General features: G+C 41.3%; 1 protein-coding gene and 1 non-coding gene across 7 annotated transcripts in view; both read left to right on the top strand.

Annotated features, from left to right (window-relative positions):
• CNOT1 (CCR4-NOT transcription complex subunit 1) overlaps positions 1-17,443 on the top strand; it is a 61,045-nt gene that overhangs the window by 14,631 nt on the left and 28,971 nt on the right. For 3 of the 6 annotated variants that reach the window (XM_035118918.2, XM_035118922.2, XM_035118916.2), the window contains exons 6-21: positions 104-158; positions 1,455-1,658; positions 2,549-2,717; positions 3,108-3,234; positions 4,460-4,570; positions 5,843-6,013; positions 6,391-6,518; positions 7,089-7,329; positions 8,387-8,506; positions 9,972-10,094; positions 10,326-10,477; positions 11,200-11,350; positions 12,622-12,826; positions 13,089-13,232; positions 16,063-16,187; positions 17,005-17,291. In XM_035118918.2, coding sequence (XP_034974809.1) covers positions 104-158; positions 1,455-1,658; positions 2,549-2,717; positions 3,108-3,234; positions 4,460-4,570; positions 5,843-6,013; positions 6,391-6,518; positions 7,089-7,329; positions 8,387-8,506; positions 9,972-10,094; positions 10,326-10,477; positions 11,200-11,350; positions 12,622-12,826; positions 13,089-13,232; positions 16,063-16,187; positions 17,005-17,291 — 2,513 coding nt within the window. The remainder of the gene's footprint in view (positions 1-103; positions 159-1,454; positions 1,659-2,548; positions 2,718-3,107; positions 3,235-4,459; positions 4,571-5,842; positions 6,014-6,390; positions 6,519-7,088; positions 7,330-8,386; positions 8,507-9,971; positions 10,095-10,325; positions 10,478-11,199; positions 11,351-12,621; positions 12,827-13,088; positions 13,233-16,062; positions 16,188-17,004; positions 17,292-17,443) is intronic. The other 3 variants (XM_035118924.2, XM_035118920.2, XM_035118925.2) reach the window with 2 other exon arrangements.
• LOC118088064 (small nucleolar RNA SNORA50) lies at positions 11,480-11,615 on the top strand. The gene has a single exon (XR_004692924.1). It is a non-coding gene; the product is annotated as a small nucleolar RNA SNORA50 (small nucleolar RNA).

Here is a 17,443-nt window from a genome sequence, read left to right as displayed (position 1 = left end):
AGTAAAGTTCAGCCCTGGTGTTTCTCTTTGCCATTCTAGTTGCCAGACAGCTGGACTATATGTATGTGATAGGTGATAATGCAGTTCTTTCTTCTATTTGTAGGTTATTTTTGGCCTTGCTTTGCTAAACTCCTTCAACCCAGATCTACGAGGTTTTGGTAAGATAAATTTGTATAGTATCATAGACACACATACCAGATTTTACTTCAGTTTAGTATACAGTGGTACCTCGGTTTAAGTACACAATTGGTTCGAGAAGTCTGTACTTAACCTGAAGCGAACTTTCCCATTGAAAGTAATGGAAAGTGGATTAATCTGTTCCAGACAGGTCCGCGGAGTACTTAAACTGAAAGTACTAAAACCGAAGCATACTTAAACCGAGGTATGACAGTAATCTGATTCCTGAGTTGTCTATAAGAGACTTTAGTTTTCTAAATGTATGTTTTTCTGACTGACGGTCAAATAAAAAGGATGATGATGATGACTTTAGTTTTCATCCTTCTCCTGGATCTAGTTGCTTAAGTTGTAGAATCCAAGGGCCAGAAGGGACCACAGTGCAAGATCCAGTTAACTCATTCAAGGATCATCCTTGTAGTTGCCTCTGCTGATGTTTGGAGGGAGGGGAAACACCCCAGATCTTGAAAACCTTGCCTGATCTTTGTGACTAATAGAATGTTCTGAAGACATAAGATACAGCTCTCCTTGAGCCCTGCCAGAAGGGGAAGACAACATGGGAACCATATGTAAGCTGCTCTGAGCTCACAATATAAATCTAATACAACACACACACCCAAAAAATCTTAAGAGGTAATTAAGAAATATGAAATCTGCTTCCTTATGTCAGTTCTATCGACATTGACTCTGAAAATAGTTGATCAGCGGGTCACTGATCCAAAATATTCCCTACTTTCTTAATTAAATGAGGCAACTGCAGGCAACAATTTTTCCATTAATCTGAGTTTCCTAGAACCACAAAGTAAAAATTCTTAGGGTGTAATAGAAGCTATAGCTGGATCACCATGGACAGGCAAGCTCACAAATTAGAATTTGATTAGAGTCATGATAGGTGGGCAGGTTTTAGGTGCAACCTAAGCAGGAAAAAGTGAAGTCGGTGAAAAAGCCAAGCATGTATGCCTGGAGAAGTACCAGCTTCCACTTCTGCTTCCTTGTGCTTGTAGCAAACGGTGTAAGGAAATGCAAGATGGCATCAGGTGAGGTTGCATTCCAAGGCAGGGTGGTGCTGAGTTATTCTGACTGGTTGTTCTAGTATGCAACTGTCTATGTACAGTCACACTTATTGCGTGATGATCAGAGCAGTTGGCAAGTGCTGTTGATAAACCAGAAGAGCAGATGCACAAACTTTTTTAAAAAAAGCAATTTAGTTAACTGCTCGCTCTCTCTCTCTCTCTCTCTCTCTCTCTCTCTCTCTCTCTCTTTCTCTCTCTTTCTCAAAGCTGCTCAGTTTATTAAACAGAAACTTCCTGATCTTCTGCGTTCATACATTGACGCAGACGTCAGTGGAAATCAAGAAGGTGGCTTCCAAGATATTGCAATAGAGGTCTTGCACCTCCTCCTATCCCATCTTCTTTTTGGACAGAAGGGAGCCTTTGGGGTTGGACAGGAACAGATTGACGCTTTCCTCAAAACATTACGTAGAGGCAAGTATTTTATTTGATACAGCTATTTGAAACCCATTTCTAAAAGGAATAAAATTTTGTGGGGGGTAAACATTTGGTGGTAATCCAGAAAAGAAACGAGGATCCTGAAACGATTATCTTAATGCAGATCCTGATAGGATTGTCTGCACAGTATGTCTTTCAGATACTATAATTGGTAGACGTTTGGCTACTCACAACTTTAGAACTACCAAGATGGGTATTATTGTTGGCACTCCATTTAGAAATGGGATGGGGCTTGGATATAAATTGATGATTTCCTCTGCAATTTTGGCCTGGGCTTCTCTGGCCCTACTATCTTAGCCTTCCCCTTCCCTTTCCTGTCTAAACTTGTGGCAGTTTCAAGGTGCTTTGGAATGTTGCTGTGACAGTCCAGAGGATGTAATGGAGGCCGTACTGTGAGGCCCAGTTTGCACAACATAGTAAACCATAGTTTACTGTGCACACACATTAATGGGCTATAATCATTACTTGTTGAGAGCAAAGTGAACCACAATTGCTGGTTTGGTCATAATATTAAGCCCTGGGATAATTGTTTGCTTCCTCCCAGCGTGTGGGGGAAGGAGCAGAGGGGCCAAGCGAGACATGTTCATGGTAAAACATTAAGTATGGCTTACCATGGTATGCAACTAAGTTCATATAGTATCTAAATAGCTGTACTGTCACAGCAGGACAGTAAGTAGGCCAAAAGTTGGAGTATAAAATAAATTACTTTCTGTGTCTCGTGCATTCTAAGACAGTGATCATAAGCACCTTTTTATTCAAAACTCCTTTGGTCATAATATTATTTTCACAATATGAAACAAACAATTATTGGGGTTATGTGTTGGTTATTGGTCCTTCTGAAATGCTAAAATACTCTGGGATCTCAGATTTTCCCCAGGAACGTTGCCCTGTGGTGCTTGCACCACTCCTATACCCTGAAAAACGGGACATTCTAATGGACAGGATCCTGCCTGATTCTGGAGGGATAGCAAAAACAATGATGGAGAGCTCTCTTGCGGATTTCATGCAGGAAGTTGGCTATGGCTTTTGTACAAGGTATGTAGATAAATTCACAGAAATTTGGAGTTGATGTTCTGACTCTTAAGTCATACTTTGAATAGCCCCATTGAAATGAAAGGACAAGTTAAGTCAGTTGAGAGGGCTGTTGGAGGTCGCAGGACAGCTATGCAGCTGCAAATGAAACTTTTAGTGTGTTTTAAGTGCAATATACAATGTAACACTAGGCGGCGATGGTAAGCCTTATGGAAAATTCAATGTATTTTAAAAAACTTATTTTCAGAATGGTTTTTATATGCACGTAGATTCCACCGTAGTCCAGCTTAATGTAATGACTTGAGTATCAGTAATACACCCTAAAATAGACATACTTGATAGAAAACAATTATACCAAGTTTTGTGGAGGTCATTGTGACTTGTATTTTTTAGTGTGGAGGAATGTCGCAACATCATCACGCAGTTTGGTGTGGGAGAGGTCACTGCTGCCCAGGTTGCCAGGGTTTTGGGAATGATGGCTCGAACACACTCAGGATTGGCAGACGGCATTCCTTTGCAGGTGAGTGTCCTCTGTGTGCAGAGGTGTTGTAACTGAATATAAATTAAACAGAACTACTGAATGGTGTTTACACAGAAGATTTTGGAGCCACTTAATTCCTATGATCTTGAGCAACAAGCATGATTGAAAGGTTAAATGACTTCCAGCACTTCATGATTTTATGCCAAATGCTGTTTAACAGCCCTGTGTAACCTGTTGGTGTGTGTGTGGGAGGATTATAAGGGGACTTGGAAGTGCTGTGTCATAATATCCAACTCTGTTTCTCTGTACCATCTTAATTCAGTATGGCTGTGGAAGAAATGAACTGGTGCCTGGGTGCAGTGATGAGCTAGAGCAGGCATGTCAAACCTGCGGCCCTCCAGATGTTTTGGACTACAATTCCCATCTTCCCCAACCACTGGTCCTGCTAGCTAGGGATCATGGGAGTTGTAGGCCAAAACATCTGGAGGGCCGCAGGTTTGACATGCCTGAGCTAGAGGGTGGCCAGTAAACTGAGCTTGAAAGATGGAGATTCTCTGGGTGGGCAGGAAATTGGTCAGTAGGGTGGGGCTGCACAAAATCCATTGTTGTTACTCAAGGCTCAAGTGGCTTCAGTGGATAGGAGTGCCTTCTGCCAGCTTCATTTGATATGACAGCTGTGGTCGTTCCTGGATCATGATAGATTGGCCATGATCCATGGATTGCTGCAGTGTACCCTGCTTATGGCTTCTCTTAAGGCATGTCTGAAAGTTGCAGCTGGTGCAGGATGCTGTAACAAGGTTGCAGGAGGGAGAATAATTTTGACAACACCATTGCTGAAAGGACTGCCCTGGCTTCTGGTATGCTACTGAGCCAAGTTTAAGGGATTGTGAAAAACTTGGGTCAGATTATCTAAGTCTACCTTAACACATGCCCCTGCCTTGTTGCTGCGTTCCTCAGGAGTGACAATCATAATAGTGCTCCATGCTCCTGCTTTTTGTCTAACATTCACAAAAAAGGGATTTTGTTTTTAATTCTGTTTATTACTGTTTGCTCATAAAGCCTTTTCCTCTATTTTATTGTTAAGGGACAAGCTGACAATGCATTATAGAATACAGTTTAAGTACTGCTGATCTGCAGTAATAAATGTGTTGCAATCGTATTATTCAAACTCCACTCATGTCACTTGATCTTATTTCTTGATCTACTAAATCCATCTACACAACTGACATCACAGGAATTCTTAACCTACATGCTTAATTTACAGTCCATCTCTGCTCCTGGAAGTGGAATTTGGAGTGACGGAAGAGATAAAAATGATGGAACACAGACCCATACCTGGAATGTGGAGGTTCTGATTGACGTGCTTAAAGAACTGGTATGTTGATCACAATCTGACCTTTAGAGGAAAAACCGAATGCCAGAAATTTAAGGGCTGCTTCTTGTATGATAGATTTCCTGTAAGGATGTCACTTCTGTGAAAGAAACTGCATATGTATGGGTTATGTTTGAGCATGTGTATATTTTGCCATGTGTATAGTTGGAAATGCTGACTGGTAGGTTCTGCTGCATTTGGTTGTAAAACATATAGGTTAAACTTAGAAAAACTGATCAACAGTATTAACAGGCAAGCTCTGTATACTGTACACTGTATGTTGAGAAGACAAGCAAACATGATTTTAACCAGAGAAGATTATAACCAGAGAGAGGTTCATTTCGTACTAGATTGCCATCACTGTAACTAGGTCCCTGATGAACTGGCAAGTCACTATTTTCTCAAAGGTCAACTGAGGATGACATAGCATGTGTATTCTGAACAGCTATACCTGTTCATGATTAGCATTAGTGCAGTGTCCTCTTGTTTGGCTCCATGCTTACATTGTGTGTTTGATCAAATGATGTAAGATTTATTCTGCTTTGATCAGGACTTTGCAAGTGGTGCTGATTAGATGTATGGTATCATTAAAGCACACCTTTATTTGTTCTTTACTGGTGACAAATCCTTAGTAAGTATTTAGCAGTGTTTTAGTTCATTTAAGGGACACTTATCCTCTGTTGTATTTCGTATTTTTAAAAGATATATTCTATGTAGTACCTTGTTTTTAAAATGCTGTAAACTGCTCTGATTGGTGCATAGGGACTAGAAAGATTGATAGACATTTCCGTGTGGGGAAAAATATAACACCTCATTCTGCATAATGCATACAAGGACTCTTGAAAGCTTGTGGGACCAATTTTTACATGATTACTAATTTTTTAAATGACTGACTTAAAAATATATAGTGACTATTCATCATTTTGACAACTCACATGAACCATATTAAAGGAAAAAATTTAACTGCAGAGTTATATTCACAGACTTACTATGGGGAATGTGCTAGAGTTCATGTTTTGCATGTTGGAAGCCTGAGGTTCAGTCATTGGCATCTTTGCTTTAAAAATGGGTAAAAGGAATGGGAAAACCCCATTTCCCCTCTGTGGTTAAGCTGTTGTCAAAAGTAGCAGTCAATATATGAGCTAGACCTAGATGAGCTAATGGCCTGCTTCATATCCTACGAATTGTTTCAAAGTTGTATAAGGAGAAATGTGAAAGCATGTTCTTTATTTTTGCCTCCATAAGTTGCACCACTATTTGTTTTACTCTTTGCAGAACCCAAATTTGAACTTCAAGGAAGTAACCTATGAACTTGACCACCCTGGATTTCAAATTCGTGATAGCAAAGGCTTACAGATTGTGGTGTATGGTGTCCAGAGAGGGCTAGGGCTAGATGTCTTCCCAGTTGATCTCATATACAGACCTTGGAAACATGCAGAAGGACAGGTAAAAACCAGGAGATTTTTTTTCATGCTTTCTCTCTCACTCACTACTGCCACATTGGTTAGTGTAGTATAATTACCCTAGAACTTTAAAAAAGTGTTATATCAGGTTTTTGTTGAATTTTGGCTTTGGGGCTCACTAAGAAAACAGTTGCTATCAAGATGTGATATACCCTTTAAATAGACTGCAATTACTGTAACAGGTAGCAATCAGACTATAGACGACTGAACCTTAGAACTTTCAGAAAGTTATTTGGAAAAGCAATCGTAATGGCATAAGAGAGAGGGAGGGTGGTGATTGTTTAGGAGGAAGTGCATCAAGACAGTGTAACATGGATGTAGATATGAAATGACTCTTACAGTGCTGTAATTTTGTTGCAGCTCTCATTCATCCAGCATTCCCTCATTAACCCAGAGATCTTCTGTTTTGCTGACTACGCCTGCCATACTGTTGCCACGGATATTTTGAAAGCCCCTCCCGAGGATGACAATCGAGAAATTGCCACATGGTAAACAGTATTATTTTTCTTGGTAATACAGCTGCTTCAGCATTCTGAAATGATGAGCCAGAGTATTAATGGTTGATATCCCTTTCAAGCTTTTCTCACAGCCTTTTGGTAAGAAGGTTTTGAGTCACCAAGTGCTTCTCACTTGAGAGGATGTACAAGAGGGATGGTCCATTAGTTCAGCAGAGGGTTCTCCCCCAGACACTGGCTGCATTTGCTAGTCTGTAAATAGTTGCATAGATAATGAGAGCAACATGTAAAATTAGCCATGTGTATTAACCTGCTGTGAACTAAACACTGATTATATTTTTGCTGTGGTCTGGTTTGGGAAGGTTGGATCATGATTTCTAGGCAGGCCTTTGGGCTGTGCTGCCTTCTGACCGCTCTGCATGCTACTTGTAGGAAGTTGACTTTGATCTATTTCCCCAAGTTTGGTTATTTTGAAATATTGTCGAGTGTAACATAATTTAGAACTACCTCATTTGATACCCATGTTAACTTGGTCTAACAGACATCAAGCCAGAATCCTGTCAACTGATTCACAATATTGTATTTCCCCCCCTTATTTGTTAGGAAGAGCCTGGACTTGATTGAGTCCCTGTTGCGGTTGGCAGAGGTTGGCCAGTATGAGCAGGTTAAGCAGCTCTTCAGCTTCCCTATCAAGCACTGTCCAGATATGTTGGTATTGGCATTACTGCAGATCAACACTTCCTGGCATACTTTGCGGCATGAACTCATCTCCACACTTATGCCCATTTTTCTTGGCAACCATCCCAACTCTGCCATCATCCTGCATTATGCATGGCATGGCCAGGTAAGGGCATTACATTGGTTTTGTTTTGACAACAGAGTTTAAACTTGTCACTGTGTTATGCTCCTGAAAGAAGGGTGGGATAGAAATTTAATTGTTCTTTGCTCTATGAGAGTTGTCCTGGGTGTGAGGTGAATTTTGTTATGTACTTGTACTATTTTTCAACTGTAAAGCTATCCAAACAGCTTGACCTCAGTATGAATATACTTATGACTTCCAGGTGTCCCTCATTTTAATCTGACCCAGGAACAGAGAGGGGTCAGTCCTATATTAGTGCTTGGGTGGCCTGTAGCACAGCTGGATTGGAATAAACACACTGAGGTAGAGACTGGCAGTAGCAACCCCCTGTCCCTGTCCCTCTCCTTTTCCCTAGTTAAAAGTTGTTTCATGCAGCAGTTGCATGTGCATTCTGTCTCTTGGAGAGACAGCACACATGTGCTATTGCCTCCCCCCCCCTGCCAAGTTTAATGGTTACAGATCCTGTATTTATATGCAATATGACCTACCTGCTACAGTTCTATAACCTCAGGAAATAATATACCTTGCCTACCTGACCATGGAAATAAATTGCTATGCTTAGATGCATCAGTCACTTAATTGTTCTTCTGGGGGAGCACTGTAACTTGCCTTTGTAAATGCCTTTATGGAGAGATGGAGCATAAATGTGTTAAAAGTGGAGCCAATCTTTAACATCTCTGTTGTTATTACTAAAAGTTAAGGCAGTAAAGAGGAAAATGGGTTGGTGGTTTGATTTGTTATTGTAATCAGGCCCCACCATATTTGCTCGTGGAGCAAAGCACAGGGCCAAGCTGGCTGTATGGTAGGGGCAAGTTGTGGAGGCTAAAGGGTTGGAGGAGCAAGGTACCTAGAACTGAGGGTGGGGGGAGAAATAAGCTGAAACCCACCCTCTCTTCCACCTGCTACTTTTGTTTTCATTGAATTGGAACCTGTGATTTCAGTGTTGCAGAGCAGCAAGGGACTTGCCATGTGCCAGTGTAATTGCTCTTCAAGAGCTAGATAATTTATGTAGTAATCTGAAAATCAGCTGATGTTTCCTTAGGGCCAGTCTCCTTCAATTCGCCAGCTCATCATGCATGCTATGGCAGAATGGTACATGCGAGGGGAACAGTACGACCAAGCAAAATTATCACGTATTCTAGACGTGGCCCAAGACTTGAAGGTGAGTTTGATTCTATATTTTAATTCTGTGGAAAGTGCTTTGACTTTAGTGTTGGGGTTGTGTGAGATGCAAGATTTGGGAGTGGAGGCAAATAAGTATCACATCAGAAGACATGTTTATTCTAAGGACAGGAAGAGGTTATGTGTAGGAAGAGAAACTCATCTCTTTGCTTAATATGAAGCTGTGTTGCTAAATTTGTGACTTGCTAAAGTAATTTTTTCCATCTGCAGAGTTACTAAGATCCTGAGCTGTAGTTTTCTTTTTTGTTTCTACGATATTGCATTAGAGCAACTCCAGAGACTCTTAAAAAATTGCAAAGTGTCACTGCCGTTGTATGTTTGTCTTTCCTCTTCATCAAGAAAGTGTGCGAGATTTTGGTGGCATTGAATATCATAACTCTATAGCTTTTATTAGATACTACTGTGTCAGCATTCATGTTATAACTCTCCCAAACAGGGCCGGCTCTAGGTAGAGCCCCGGTGGTGTGGTGTGTTATGGCACCGGGCTGGTAGGCAGGGCACTGCGCGGCAAAGCGGAAACCATGCTATGCCCTGTGAGGGCGGGGGTGCCGGAGCGATCTCTGCCCCTCAGTGCCAGGGCGCCCGACCTGCTTGAGACTGCCCTGCTCCCAAAGGAGCCCAGGGTGGCAGTTTGGTTCAGCACTGCTGAAGGCCTATAATTACTTGCTTATTTCAAGCAAGGTGTATTGTCACCAGAAGGTATCAGTGTATTGCCTCAAGCACCATGGCTATGCAACCTCTTTTTCTTTGGAGTTTGTATAAAAGCCCTTGCAATTGAAATGAATAGATGTCATGTATAGTATATATTCCTCTGAAATTTAATGGGCAGGATAATGTTGGGTTTCCAGCAGTGATAGGAACTCAAACCATCCATAAAAGCTGCTCTCCCAAGCAGCCAGGTTGGTTCTCCAGGTCCAGCTCTGGTCTTCCTCCAGTCTTGCATAGGCAGTTTCTAGGCCTGTTCCACCCAAGCATAGAAAGAGTCGTAACCGCTGAAGGAGGGAAGAGTGAGCAGTCCCACTTGCAGATAATGCACACAGCCCACCCAGCTTTAATGGCCATGAGGGTGCCTGCCACCTATAGATCAGAAAATAGGGAGAGAAGAATTACTTATGTCACTTTGCTGTGAAGCCTTCCACCCTCAGTGGCTTTGCATTGTCTGTGGTCTTCCACATCTCTCCCCCGCCCCCCGCTTCAAATTCTTAGGTTGGAGGGAAAAGCAATGTGAATGTGTCCAATGTATTCTTCTCCCAGGAGGAGGAATTCCCACCCTGGAAGCTGCTTTGCTGGCTGCCGTCTCTGTCATGTTCTGTGTGACAGGAAAAAAATGTTGGGAACTGAATAATATATAGATATGGTGGGGGAGGGTGTATGTGTGTAGGCTAATTCTGAGGGAAGCGTAGCCTGATACTTTGACTAGCAGTTTTCTAACTCTCTTTCTTTAGGCGTTGTCAATGCTGCTAAATGGTACTCCATTTGCCTTTGTTATTGACCTTGCTGCACTTGCCTCTCGACGGGAATACCTCAAACTAGACAAATGGCTCACAGATAAAATTCGGGAGCATGGGGTAAAGCAGGATTTTCTTAATTATTTTTGCAATTTTTTTGGTGGTAACAGTCACTTCATTTTAAAAAAATATATGTTTCCCTGCAGTTTATAAAAATTGCTTTCAGCATGCACTCTTGAGTGATAATGTTGAACTAATACCCAGTATTTTCTATATCATAATTTTGTTAACATTCTTGAACTATTGTTAAGTGTGTGTATCCCACTGTAATTTGCACTTTTCCTTCCTTAGGAGCCTTTCATCCAAGCCTGTATGACTTTCCTAAAGAGAAGGTGCCCCTCTATCTTAGGTGGCCTTGCCCCAGAGAAAGACCAGCCCAAAAGTGCTCAGCTTCCTCCAGAGACACTGGCAACTATGCTGGCTTGCCTGCAGGCTTGTGCTGGGTAAGCAGATCATATCTTCTGGGATAGGGTGTCAGTCTCATAAATAGTGGTTAAGAAGGTGAATTTACAAACTGGGAACTCGGCTATGAGCTCACTAGGTGGCCTTTGTGAGCTGCAGTTTCTCAGCCACCTTCTCATCCTCCAGATCCTCTGTAGCACTGGCCTATCTGGCAAGGTTGGTATAAAGTTTGTACTGTGTCTGAGTGGGAAGTGCTTCAAGGATTTTGGAAAAGTACTAAATAAATCCTGTGTAAGTCATTTTAGTTACATTGGGGCCATTATTAGGAAGTATAAAGTCAGGGCTTTGTCAATTGCAGCCTTTGGACAGAGGGTTTTGCCTTTGCCAATGTGCAGTGCTGTGTAATGAGTAGGATTTTGTATGTTTAAGTTGTACTTAAAAGCATATATAGAAGAGTTGGGGAGAACTCCACAGGGCTGTTCGTCACTTGTCTCTGGAGTTTGTAATACCTTGTTAGTTGGTTGGCAAGTTTGTCCTTCAGTTATATAAGGGGTCAATATATATATTGGCTGATAAATTTATAAAGCCAGGAGATAGTTTTTCTGGTCTTGGGAGGTTGGGGAGCTCTTTCCTCTGTTCTAGTTGGGACATTGTGTTCCAGGCAGTGCTAGTGCTATCCTAGTTCTAAAGACAGCTCTCTTGGCACCTTGATAAAAGGGGGGGGGAGTTATTGGCAAGTAAAAATCATTTCTTCTCCCATTAGAAGTGTGTCTCAAGAGCTGTCAGAAACTATTCTAACCATGGTAGCCAACTGCAGCAATGTCATGAACAAAGCCAGGCAGCCACCACCTGGAGTTATGCCCAAAGGACGTCCACCAAGTGCTAGTAGCCTAGATGCCATCTCTCCTGTACAGGTATGTGGATGCTGAAAGAAGCCAAGGTAGCATAATAATGGGAGGAGGTGCCTTTTTATATGTCTTTAAACTTATTTTTTATTCATAATCAAATTTAATTCAAACATATTAATTGAAACCTTGCAGTTTAAGCACCATCTTTGAACCTGACATGTCTTTTTCATGGCTTCTTGGGTCAAGCAATGGTGCTAGATTGTAAGGACTTGTTATAACTGGGGCTCCTCAGTTCTCAGCTGAGCTGCTCTTTTAAAAACAAGGCACATATTAGTTGTTCATCACCACACACTGTCACTGCTTCTTCCAGGTTTAATAGTGAGGAAGACCTTGTTCTAGTAACTATATTCAGTGGAAGATATACCGTAATAGCCTTTCATGATTTACTTTCTAAAGATTTAATTTGGCGCCATTCTGCAGACTAAAGATTAATTGAGCAGCTTTTAATTAATGAAAAGAAATTGTGTGATACTAACAAGCACACAGTGACAGTAGCACTGTAAGGATTCTAAGCTTTCTTCTATTAAGTTTCACAGAGCTTTTTGTAAAAGTTAGCTTTTAAAGCTAAGTGGTTGCTTGGGCTCCAGAACAAACTACAGTGGTACCTCAGTTTGTACTGTATATACTCGAGTATAAGCCGACCCAAATATAAAGCGAGGCACCTAATTTTACCTCAAAAAAACTGGGAAAACTTATTGACTAGAGTATAAGCAGAGGGTGGGAAATGCAGCAGCTACTGGTAAATTTCAAAAATAAAAATAAATACCATCCTATACCTTTCCCAGCTGTCAGCGGGGTGGGGGGGAGAAGCGGTGAGGAAGGATCCCTTCCTCGTCGCTTCTCCCCCCCCCCCCCCGGCCGCCTCGCACAGAGCTGGCATAGGATGGAGGTTCGGAGAGTTGCAGTGCTTCTCCGAACCCCCGGTCCTGTGCCTTTCTCTGCTGCCCGCCCGCCTCGAGTATAAGCCAAGGGCGGCTTTTTCAGCACTTTTTTTGTGCTGAAAAAGTAGGCTTATACTCGAGTATATATGGCATTACTGTGCAGTCCAACCTCCATAACCACAAGATGATGTTTAGTTTTAAAAGGTTATACAGAAATGCCTTGCATTGCATGCATTTTGAAGGTGGAGGATGCCTAATGGGTCTGTAAGAGTAGACCCAAAGTGTAAGGAATTGATGTGTGGTCTTAACTGATTTTGGGAAGGCTGATCTGAATGAAGATTGATTGATATAGAAAATAACCCCTTGTCTCTTTTTGAATATTGATTTTATCCTCAGATTGATCCACTTGCTGCTGGGATGGCATCTCTCAGCCTAGGTGGTTCAGCAGTTCCACACACACAGAGTATGCCAGGTTTCCCTCCAAACTTGAGTTCTGCTTTTAGTACTCCGCAGTCACCAGCAAAAGCATTTCCACCACTTTCCACACAAAACCAGAATACACCTTTTAGTGGGATTGGCGGACTGTCTTCACAGCTTCCAGGTACTTTTGTGTAAAGGGGCTGGTACTCATGGGAGGAATGTGGCTGCTTTTCCTATAATTCTGCCTGGGGGCAAGCACTTCAAATTGTATACTCAGTGTAAACCCATTGAAACCAATGGACTGAAATTAGTTGTGTGAATTAATTTCAGTGGGCCGAATGGAAGTACCATGTTGACACTATTCAAGGTGGGAACAGCAAACAAGTTATAATGTCTGTCAGCACTTGTAAACATAACTGAAATGATAATTTTATTTTCTTCAGTAGGTGGTCTTACAACAGGTAGTCTGGGCATAGGAACTGGGGCCCTTGGTCTCCCTGCAGTGAATAATGACCCATTTGTGCCAAGAAAACTGAGTACATCAGGACTGAACCAGCCTACATTCCAGCAGAGTAAGATGAAACCTTGTAAGTGGTAATGTTGTCTGATTGTGAAGTGTGACTGTGGCTGTGCGGTAAATGTGAGTTTTCCCTCTAGAGTGGGGGCTGGCAGTGGTCTCTAAGGAGCCTTCTTTGCCCAGCCTTTCTCCCAGGAATCTTGGAGCAGCTTATGTTGGGCTTCCAGGCAGTCCCCCATTCTTGTGGTGACTAAATTAAAACCTGCTTGGCTTTAACATGCTAATCGTGCTCCCAGCTACTGATGCCAAAAGCTTAACCTTGTACAGTTGTAGGTTCAAAGTAATTTCAGGTTTAAACCAACACAGATCAAGTGGTTTATCAGGCTTCATGAACGAACAGCTTTCATGTGAGTACTTCATAGAATTATTCACAATTGTCCTCAAGACCAATCTTGTGATATTAGACTAGGAAAATGTCCCTCAGATTGATGGGAAAGTGGCATTGTGTACAGTCTCTGCCACTTTTTAGTGACATTGCAATCTTGCCCAGAAATTTATTTTGTCTAGCTCATTGAGTCTATGCAACTTGTATTTGTCTGTTAATTCTCGTTCACTCAAAGTGTACCTTTGGTGTCCTTTGGTGATTTTCCCCCCCAGCTTATGGGTGTCTGGGTTGTGGGGGTCGGGAAACTACTTTGAATCATGAAGATGAGACATACAATAGGCAGCATCTTTCAAATCTTGCTGCTGAATATTTCCCAGTAAACCAAACTGAGGCAATGGCCAGAAAATAGGAGAAAGATGTAGAAATATGCTAGCATTGGTATTAGGGTGGTGGTTTTTAGAGGGTCAACAAGGGGTTAGGCGGCCAGTTGAATGTGGAATGCTTGGTGTTTGGTGTCAGGAATAAATAAAAGGACTCTTCTGGGCAGAGAAGACAAGTAGTGAGAACGTACGTCTACAGTTTGCAAAGCCATTATGTTTTGATAATCATAGCTATCTGCAAACACCTTAATGTGAGCCTGTGGAACAGAGATGATCTCTAATCTCTTGCTCTGCCTGAAGAAGTTTGAAAGTGTACCTGCACATTAATGTTCAGCATGCTGTGAGTGCTTGTTGAATCCTGCCCTTTACGCTGATCTAGGGATGAATGATACTTTAATTCTGCAGTCATTCAGATTTGCTTTCCTGGCTTCCAGAATAATCACTAATGAAGAACAAATGTGTTCTCATAACTAAACCAGCCCTTTCTAACTAAAATTCTTGGTCTATATGCAGTCCCACATATGTGTTACATATCTGAGCTAAACACCGTTCAGAACCCTTTAGAGCTATGCCACATTTTGGTGACACAGACCTCCTTCTTTCCTGCTCAGGTGCCTTTTTGACTGCTGCAGCAGTTTTTGGAGCTTGCTTCCTCCCATTTATACCAGAACTTTGCCCTATTTTCCCTTGCTTTGCCTATCTTCAGCTTTATTTTCTTCTTCTCTCCTAGTGTATCCTCTTTTTAGTTGTCTCACATTTCTTCTCTAACAGCGATCATTCTTCAAGAAATGCTGGGAAGCCTTTCCTTATTGGGGTGGCTGTCCCCAACTTACTATGCTTCCTGCCTTGCTCTTGCCAGTACTCCCCGCCCCCAAAGTTCTTTTTCCAACTCCAATCGCAATGATCAAGATTATGTGCACTTGATCCTTTGTTGTGATACAGCTTGATCTGATCTGTCCTGCCTGCTGAAGGTGGTATTGGTCTTCCATCTTAACTGGAACTTAGTTCTTTTTATATTGTACCCAAATCCCAACTCAACAACTTTCTTACTAGGTCTGCACGACTATTAGATTTTCTATAAAGTAGCTTGATTGCTGTCCCTGTCAGTAATCTGTTCACATTTGACATGGGGAGTAACTACATTCACAGTCTTGCAACCTTGCTTTCTGTGAAATTGTTACCCCTTTGATGTCCAAGTTTGAGTAGATGCTGTCATTGAAAGGACTGTACTTAACATATTGTTTTCCTGACAGTACCTTTCCCACCCTGAGGTAAGACAGCTTGCTAGTCTCCATATGTGGGACCACACACTGATCATGAAGAAGAAAGGTGGGTTGCTTATCTGTAACTGTAGCTCTTTGAGTGGTCATCTGTGCAATCACACAGCTTGCTTCTTTCTCCCTCTGCTGGTGTTGCTCTTCTTTGGTCTCTTTTGGGCAGCCACATCCTGCTGGCAAGCGCCTTGGTAGCTGAGACAGGGCATCTTGCCAAAACCTTTCCTTTTTTTAAAAATTATATTTATTGAGGTTTTTAACAATAAAAAAATACAGCACAAAAATACAAAAGCTTGAAAAATAAAAGAAGAAAAAATTAGAAAAAAAAGGGAAAAAAAAGGAAAAAAGAAAGAAAAATAGTATCTCTAACAATATCTTGTCCCCGACTTCCCCGTCCCTCCCCTCCCGGGTCAATTCCATATCCAACTTCACAACTTCTTTTTTATACCCCACACAATAAATTCTATTAGGTTTTGAACTATATTACTCTTAACTATTTCTAATAATTTCCTTTAGCCTATAATTTCCCCCTCAAAAGATATACCTTTGCCTAATTCAAATTCTATCCAATCTTTTAACTAAGTTGCCAAAACCTTTCCGTGGCTTATCTCTACAAGTTTGCTTTGCAAAGGCACACAAATCCATACATGTAACTGAACGGAGGACCACTCAAAGAACGACAGTGACAGGAAAGCAACCTCTTTGAGCTCATAATATGAGTGAGGCTGCATCATCATGAAATCTACTGAAATATTCCAAACTGGCTTCTGTTTCCTTGGCATTGGATCTGTCATTATGAATTTAATACATTTTCCCTCCATTTTGTGTATTTATTTAATTAGTATCTACTTTTTTCAACAGCTGACTTATCTCAGGTATGGCCAGAGGCAAATCAGCACTTTAGCAAAGAGATTGATGATGAAGCCAACAGCTATTTTCAGCGTATTTATAATCACCCACCGCATCCAACTATGTCTGTAGACGAGGTGAGCTGTGGGTAGTCATGGCATCTCTCTCAACTTACCCTTCTTCCTTACTGTAGACTTTCTTTTCAGTCTTATGGAAAATTTGAGAAAGTAGGTACTTGCAACATTGCTTTTTGTTTGGTTGCAGTTTAAGGGAAATTTAAATTGTAAAATTCCAAAATGTATGTCCACATAGTTGCAGACAACTTTTGTGCAAGTGAAATTGGATGTTTTAAGTTGGGTCCAGTGGAAAGATAACTATTCTGAAAGTTTTGTCTGCTTGTTATATGTCACAGTGGGGAAAAGTTATACTTCACTTTAATTTCATTTGTGCCTCTGTTGGGTGAACACTTCTCCTGAGGGGAGGGGGTTGTTCCTAAATCAACAAAGTGCTGCTTAGCAAAGAAAGCTGCAGTTGCTGAGCCTTAAATGTCTGGGTGACCCAGTACACTAAATGGATCAAATTAGAGGCCCCCCTTTTAGAATGCGTTTCTGAACACATTTTAGGCAATATTAGGACACACTATTTAATGTTTTGCGCTTATAGTGTTAAAATCATCATAATATAAACGTGCAAAACCCAGCATAATGACATAAACTTCAGTGAATGAGGCCAGCTGCATGTAGCAAGTATTATTTGTTCTTGGTGTTCTGTTTCAAGCATGTTAACTGGAGAAACCCTTTTGGCAAGTAAGCGGTATATAAATAAATAATACATGTGAGGTTTTCCCTAGCAAAATTTTTACTGATTTTCTCAGCAAACTTTGCTTTGTGTAGGTTCTCCAAGGACTAAGCATAATAAATTGAGTCTCTTCATAACATTCTGATTTCTTTACAGGTGTTAGAAATGCTGCAGAGGTTTAAGGACTCCAACATTAAACGAGAACGCGAAGTATTTAACTGTATGCTGAGGAACTTGTTTGAGGAATATCGGTTTTTCCCCCAGTACCCCGATAAAGAGCTGCACATAACAGCCTGCCTCTTTGGTGGGATAATAGAGAAAGGACTGGTTACATATATGGCGCTGGGCCTGGCTTTGCGCTATGTTCTTGAAGCCTTACGAAAGCCTTTTACATCCAAAATGTACTATTTTGGTATTGCTGCACTAGATAGATTTAAAAATAGGTGAGTGTGTTTTTATAATATTTCCAAAAATGCATGGGGGAATCTCATAACTATGTGCCTACTTCAGCAATATATTTAGCTTTCCAATACAAGGTTGACAGTATATTGCAGTTATTGAACATGTCTCACAGTAGAGCGTAAATTAAATAGAA

This window comes from Zootoca vivipara, chromosome 6, assembly GCF_963506605.1.
Source record: "Zootoca vivipara chromosome 6, rZooViv1.1, whole genome shotgun sequence".
NCBI classification, from domain to species: domain Eukaryota; kingdom Metazoa; phylum Chordata; class Lepidosauria; order Squamata; family Lacertidae; genus Zootoca; species Zootoca vivipara.
Note: the sequence above shows the minus strand (reverse complement) of the source record. Positions and strands in the feature narration are given on the sequence as shown.